Source organism: Chrysochloris asiatica, unplaced genomic scaffold, assembly GCF_000296735.1.
Source record: "Chrysochloris asiatica unplaced genomic scaffold, ChrAsi1.0 scaffold00058, whole genome shotgun sequence".
NCBI classification, from domain to species: domain Eukaryota; kingdom Metazoa; phylum Chordata; class Mammalia; order Afrosoricida; family Chrysochloridae; genus Chrysochloris; species Chrysochloris asiatica.
The window spans coordinates 2,373,443-2,381,488 of record NW_006408576.1 but is presented as its reverse complement, the minus strand read 5'-3'; the positions used below and the strand labels follow the sequence as shown (position 1 = coordinate 2,381,488).

Genomic DNA, 8,046 nt, shown 5'->3' with positions numbered 1-8,046 from the left:
TAGACAAAACTCCTCATTAAGAACTATAGAAGAGATTGCATTTTTTCCATGTTTCCCTCTCCCACAGTACAATTTTCACTTTTATGGCATTCCACACCATTCTCCATATATTAATGTCTTAGCCTGACATTGCAGTTTTTCCTTGCTACATCTCATTTTCCAAGATTCATCTTACCTATTATCTCCCAACACTGCCCCTCTGTCTCCAATCTCAGGTAAATTTAGTTACTCTTTGTGTTTTCCCATCACTTGCTCATATATTTGTCTGTCAATAAGTCCCACTATAATATATTATCAGACTTTTTCTTGCCCAATTATCAAAAGGAATTATTCAAGTCTGGAACTTTATTTTTACCTATATTTATACCACCATAATCTGAACCTTACATAACACTTGACAAAAAGTGCATTTTCATGGCGGGAATGATGGGGAGAATGCCTTTTTGACTCCAATTTGACATGTCATCATCACGTGTACGACTGACTCATTGCCATATCCTTTAAGCCTATATGTCTTACATGAGGTTAAGTAAAGAACTATTGCTACTACCATTACATGCATGGATTTACTCCAAACAAAACACATTTAAACATATCCGAGTGTTCAGTGGATGGCTACAAACAACTTCTTTCAGTAATACACTTGGTCTAAGTCTGCTTTAGGTGCCTTCACAAAAAAGTCCAATCAAAGCAGTGACTTCCAAGTGGGTTTGCTGGGCCATTCAAATTGAAGCTCAGATGGTTTTGGTTACATTTTGGGGGGACCCAAAAGAGTGATATTAGTATATTTTCTTAAGGGACACAGACAAGTGAAAGGGACTTATTATGAAGAAATTTTAAGAAAACTACTTTGATGAGGAAAAGGTCAGGAAACTTGCAGCAAGGAACTCTTTTCCATCATGACAATGTATCTGATTACTCACTGAGGATAGTAAGAGCTCTCCTGTGACAATTTTGCTAGGAAACTTTATCTCATCCATCTTACTTCAGACATCTTTTTATTCTCAAAACTCAAAGAACATTGAAAACGAACAGGATTTGAGTCTCCTGAGAATGACGAAGCTACTGTTTTGATGGACACACCACCTTCAGAAGTGTATAGACTTAATGGAGGATATGTCAAGAAACAATAGCTTCATTTTCATATTTTTGTTTAATAAAGTTTGCTATACTTTTGTAGCAATACTTACTTACCCTTGTATACAAAGCTGCCTTGCTTGTCAATATATAATACAGCGATTAATGCCTTCATGTCATTGATTTTCTAAATGGTATTTGAGAAAATACATAGAAAATTCTAACACAGTCTATATTTAGCACTGCCAACAATCATACAGGCAATCTGGGTGGAGTGGAATACTTTCTAAATTTCAGTGGCCTCATATTTAATATGCTGTTGTTGTTGTTGTTGTTGTTGTTAAGGCCTTGGAGTTTGTTCTGAATCATAGCTACACTTTATAGTGTTTCTGAGAAGTGGTTGTTGGGTTTGAACCACTGGCCTTGTGGTTCAAACTGACCTTTTAATCCAGTGCTTCATATTTGGTGCCAATCCAGGACTCCATATTTAATATAAGCATTATAAAAAAATTACCTTATAAAGTATGTATGTGTGAATATCTATTATTATAATGTTAATAAAATGCCAAGCACAGTCAACAACACATAGTAGGGATTCCATAAAGGCCGTTAAAGATATTATTTGCTAAACCATTTAAAGGGCTCTGGTAGTGTCTTGCGTTACAAGTCGGGCTGCTAATCATAAGGTCAGAAGTTGGAAATTACCAGACACTCCTTGGTAAAAAGAAGAGGCTTTCTGCTTCTGAAACGATTTACAGCCTCAATACCCTACACAGGGTCATTATGAGTCACTATGAGAGATCCACAGCCCATAACCACTACACCTTCAATTTATTCAGTCCTGGTGTGGTACTGTAGGATCAGCACTGGAGTTTGAACCATAAGATTGGCAGTTCAAATCCACCAGCTGTTCCTCAGAAACAGGGTCACTATGAGTCTGAACAGACTCTATGGTACTTAATAATAATAAACGATGTAAGCATTTCGTTCCAACTCTAATTCTGTGTCTACTAATGTATTCAGTGATATATAAATTTAGAGAGGAAAATAAGTTGAATGAAATGCTATTTTAAATAAATATAACTAAAATATAAAATGTAGCACACTTACCACTTCTTCATGAGTTGCATTTTCTACATTAATGCCATTAACCTAAATAGATGACAAATTAAGATTTTTAAGAGTAATAATTGGTCAATGTAAGTTTAAAATAAAAAATGCATAAAACAAATATTAATTATTAAAATACTGACCTGAATAACTGCATCTCCAATGAATAACATTCCTGTTTGGTCAGCTGCAGGGTTGCAAAAGTGGCAAGTATTAAGACAGATTTTAAAAGATATCATAATTTGTTAAGGCAGTCATTTAAACATAGTCTTTCCACCAACTGAAATATCAAACTTTTGTTGTGTATGAGTGTGTGCATGTGATATGCCAACAGTATAGCAAGAGGTAGCCACCCACTAAAGCTAAATAGATTCTACTCATTGTAAGCACATGAAGACAGTTACTTTCCAAATACTGAAAACTTCCTTAATGCAGAATACAAATGTCACTTCTTACTAATGAAAGGTTTCATTACATTATGTGGAGAGTCTGATTCACATTTTTTATTAAGTCGACACAGACAATAAAATAGGAATTCCAGAAGTCACTTAGCATTTTCTGCTTTCTCTCATGAACAAATTTACACAGATTGCTTTAATTAAAGACACTGTGCATAGAATATAAAAGGGAAAAAAATTGTAATGTAAAGTGTGTGTATAGAGTCTCTACTTCATTATTTCCACCCAACCTTTCTCTTTTCTCAGATGCAGAGAATTTCCTTCAATAAAACTGAACAAATTTGCATAAAATGTAAAGCCATTGCATTAATATTTTTCTTCATATGGGTTTGTTTTAATTTTGTGTTTATTAAAGATTAGAAGATAATACCCTATTCTTTGAACACTGGAATGCTCTTTTAAAACCATATATAAAGCTAATATGAATTGCAAACATGATTTCTAGTCATTACTAAGTACCAAAGCTTGTTGAACATAAAATACAAACCATTATATTGCTATATACAATGGTACTGATTTGAGGGTAACTCTAATACAATTCTTGTTTATACTAGCACCCTCCACAGAAGCTTCCATAACCCTTATTTAGTGCTCTAGTCTCCTCTTGGCAATTTTAATATGTCCAATTTCTTTCTCTTTCTTCTTCTCAATCTCTACTTGTTTCTCCCTCCTCCCACCTCTATTCTATTCCCTTTCTCCCTTCTTATTTGTATTTGTTTTCTTTTTCTTCCTAAATTATAAACCAAACTCAAACCATCAAGTCTTTGCTGATTCATAGTGACACACTAGGTTAGAGTAGGTTACCAAGGCTACAGAGCTTTATGGAGGCAGACTATCACACCTTTCTCCCATTAAGTGATTGGGGACTCAAACTGCTGACCTTCCAATTCACAGCTGAACACTTAAACTGGTTCTCCACTCATTTTTAATTCATGTTTGGTAAGCATCTGGACAACAGACTCTAAGCTGACTCCTAGAGAGTATTACATGCCTGACTTTAATATGTTCAAAATCTATCCTATGATGGATAAGTAAAATTACATAACATAAAAAAGTATTAATTAAATACATTTTATAAATATTATCTTACATTATAAATGATAAAATTAACATCCAAAAAACTATAATAAGAATATAAGAGAAAAATTGAAGAGAGTTCTAAAGAAGCTCAGGTGCAGGACACTTAATTCCACAAAAGTAGGGTGATATCAGGAAAAAAAAAAAGCTCCATAGAAGATATTTGAAATCAGCCTTAAAGAAGATGAAAAATGAAGCAGAAAGCTGAGAAAGATCAAAAGTGGCTTAGGATAAGCACAGGCATCAGGTAAAGATGGATAGTAATGGATCCAAAAGTCTTAGCATGAAGATCCTGGAAAACCATGTTAAAAAGAGTGGACTTAATTTTTGCGGTGCCTGGGACCCTTTAAACCCTTAACATTGTTCTTTTCATCTTACTTTATTGCAACATTGTACCCAAGCAATATATTTTACTTATATGGAACTTATATCCATAAAGTAATACCAAAAAACAGGCATATGCCTATTTATGTATATTTATATGTGTAAAAAAATATATATGCTATTGTTGAGTATTGTCAATTCTGACTCATAGCAAAGTAGAACTGCCCCATAGGGTTTTCTAGGCTTAATGTTAGTGAGGAACATATTACCAGAACTGTTCTCCTATGGAGAAGCTGTTCAAACTTCTGAACCTTTAACTAGTAGTCAAGTGCTTAACCACTGGAATACCAGGGATATATGTACATGATATTTTTAAGTGCCGTCGAGTCAGTACCAACTCATAGTGACCCTGTATGGGGTTTCTAATGAATGGCTAGTGGATTTTATCTACTGACCTTGCGTGTACATAGTCATATGACAATTTTATTGGAAACATTAAAAAAAAAAAAAAAGAGTGATTGTTAAATGCCATTAAATTGGTTCTGACTCATAGTGACCCTGTATAGGGTTCCCAAGGAGCAGCTGGTGGGTTTGAACCACTAACCTTGTGGTTAGCACTCAGTGCTTATCCTATAGAATCACAATGAAACAAAGGCATCCTCTTCCAATGGAGTTCTAGTGTGGTGCTGTAGGATAAGCACTGGACTGTTAAGCACAAGGTCAGTGATTTAAACTGACCAGTCACTCCTAGGAAACCTTATACAGAGTCTCTATAAGTCAGAACTGACTTGACAACACTTTACAATCAGAAATGAAAAAGTTAGAACAAAACTGGTCTTACCTGATAGGCACCCATAACACAATCACAGTGTGGGTTTTTTTAATGCTAATTTTGCTTTCTACTCTCAAGTTTGACTTACACATATACATATGTTGTTGTTGTTGTTAAGTGCCATCGAGTCGGTTCCAACCCTTAGTGACCCTGTATAGGGTTTCTGAGGGTGTAAATCTTTACGAGTAGAAAGCCTCATCTTTCTCCCACGGTGCAGCTGGTAGTTTCGAACCGCTGACCTTAAGGTTCGCAGCCCGATTCGTAACCACTACGCTACCAGAGCTCCTTATACATATAGCACTGATGAAGTACTTAGGAAGAAGGTTAACCAAAGAAAAAAAGACCTATACAAAGAAAACTATAAAATACAATTACAAAAAACTAAAAGAAAACATAAAATTGGAAGACTATACCATACTCATGGGTAGGAGGAATTCACATTGTTAAAATGTCAACACTATCCAAAGCATTCAATAAATATAACACAATCCCAATGAAGATTTCAACATCATTCTTTGAACAGATAGAAAAGCTGATCATTAACTATATGGAAATGAAAAGGACCTCAGATAAGCAAAGCATTATTTAAGAACCAAGTTGGAGGCTCTCATTCTCTGATCTCAAAATCTACTACACAGCCTGGGACTGGCACAACAAAAGATACATAGATCAAAGGAACAAGACTGAGAACTCAGAAGTAAATCCATTCACAGATCATCAACTGATCTTTGACAAAGGGGCAAGCACATCAAATGGGTAAGAGAGATTCTCTTAAACAAATGGGTCTGGAAAAACTGGAAATCCATTAGCAAAAGAATGAAATAAGACTTATCTCTCGCATCATATGTAAAAACAAACTCAACATGGATAAAGACCTAAACGTAAAACCTAGAACTATAAACATCATTAAGGAAAAAGTAGGGGCTCTAATACATGTCATAAAAAGACTGACAAATATTAAAAAAGAAATAAAAAGAAACAGTAGAAGACAAAATAGATGATCTCCTAAAAATTAGACACTTATGTGCACCTTGAGATTTCATCAGAAGAGTAAAATTAGAGCCCACAGAAAAGAAAAAAAAAAAATTGCAATGATATAATATCAGGCAAGGAACTAATCTCTGAAATTTATAGAAATCTACAACACCTCTACAAGAAAAATACAAACAATCTGATTAAAAATGGGCAGAGGACATGAACAGACATGTCACCAAGGTAGACATCCATACAGCCAACAAACTTATGTTCACAATCATTAACCATTAGAAAGATGCAAATCTAAACAACAATGAGATATCATCTTACCACAGCATTGATAGAAAAGTTTAAAAACACAGAAAACAACAAAATCTGACAAAGATGTACAGAGACTAGGACCCTCCTACATTGCGGGTTGGAATGCAAAATCATTCAACCACTGTGGAAAGTGATATAGTGCTTCTTATGACAGCTGGAAATAGAAATGTCCCAGCAATATGACCCAGCAATTCCTCACTTGGTATATGTTCATGAGCGATAAGAGTCAGGACACGAGTAGATATATGCACATTGATGTTTCATTGCATCACTACTCACAATTGTAAAAAGATAGAGACAGCCTAAATGTCCATCAAAGGAAGAATGGATAAACAAATATTGGTACATATACACAATGGAATACTATGAAAGGTGAAGAATAATGATGAATCTGGAAACACCTCATAACATGGATGAACCAGGAGTACTTTACACAGAGTGAATTTAGTAAATGACACATATTATATGAGACCACTATTAGGAAAACTCAAGAAAAGGTTTTCATGCTAAGGAAACATTTTTTGATGGTTGCTATGGGTGGGAGGAAGTGGAGAGTCACTGGATAACGTGTACACACATGTAGACTCATGTTATGAGAAGGCAGTACACAAAAAGAGGAGGGAGGCTGGAAGAATAAGGAATAAGATAGGTGAAGACAGAGGTAGGTAAGCAAGAGCAAAATGGCATATATATAAATAATATTATATGCACAATCTTTGAATAACAGTGCTCTGCAGCAGATACATGGAGAAACGGAGGCTGAATGGGCATAGGAGAAAGAGTGAGCGTATACCCACGAGGGTTTGAAAGAGGATATTTATACGTGGGTATTTACGTTTGCTGCAAATATATCTATGAATCTGATGGAGTATACAGTGGGCAAACAGATAAAAACTTCTTAGATGTTATCAAACATTGTAAGGCAATGAGTTGCTGAGCATAGCGATTTGGAACCATAGTCTCAGGAGACACCATGATCAATTAGCATAACATATTCTTCTCCAACACCATAACACAAATGCATCAAATTCTGCTATGGTATTCTTTATTCATTGTACAACTTTCACTTGCATATGAAGCTATTGAAAACACTATGGCTTCCATTAGATGAACTTTAGTCCTTGAACTCACATCTTTGCTCTTGAATACATTAAAGAGGTCTTGTGCAGTAGATTTGGGAAATGTAATAACGTTGTTTGCTTTCTTGGCTGCTGTTTTGAAGAATGTTGATAATGAAGTAAAACAAAATGAAGTCTTTAACTTTAGTCTTTTCTCCATGTATTATTATGCTACTTACTGGACTAATGATGAGGATTTTTCTTTACACTGAGATGAAATCCAAGTCGAACGGCTTTGATCTTTATCTGTAAGTTTTTTTATGTCCTCTTCATTTTAAACAAGAAAGGTTTTATTATCTGCATATTGCTGGTTGTTAATGCATCTTACGCCAATCCTGATGCCCGCTTTTCTTCATATAAACCAGTTTCTAGGATTATTTGGTCATTTGAATATGTATGGTGAAATAATACAACCCTGGGATACACCTTTCCTGATTTTAAATTATTCTGTGTCCCCTTGTTCTGTTCAAATGACTGTCTTTTGGTCTATATACAGATTCCTCTTGAGCAAAATTAATAGAGAAAACACATTCTCCACAATTTTGTCCATAGTTTGTCATGATCCACACAGTCTAAAGCCTTTGCATAATCAATGTTGTTGTGTTAAGTGCCATCGAGTAAGTACAGACTTGTAGAGACCTTATGCACAGCAGAACAAAACACTGCCCTATCCCAGGCCAATCGCACTACTGTTCCATGCTTGAGTCCATCGATGCTGCCACTTTGCCAATCCATCTCATTGGGGGTCTTCCTC

General features: G+C 35.2%; 1 protein-coding gene across 1 annotated transcript in view; it reads right to left on the bottom strand.

The window, feature by feature from the left end:
* SNTG2 (syntrophin, gamma 2) overlaps positions 1 to 8,046 on the bottom strand; it is a 624,924-nt gene that overhangs the window by 460,958 nt on the left and 155,920 nt on the right. Inside the window, exons 6-7 of the mRNA XM_006863995.1 lie at positions 2,331 to 2,374; positions 2,188 to 2,229 (exon numbers count right to left, since the gene is read on the bottom strand). Coding sequence (XP_006864057.1) covers positions 2,188 to 2,229; positions 2,331 to 2,374 — 86 coding nt within the window. The remainder of the gene's footprint in view (positions 1 to 2,187; positions 2,230 to 2,330; positions 2,375 to 8,046) is intronic.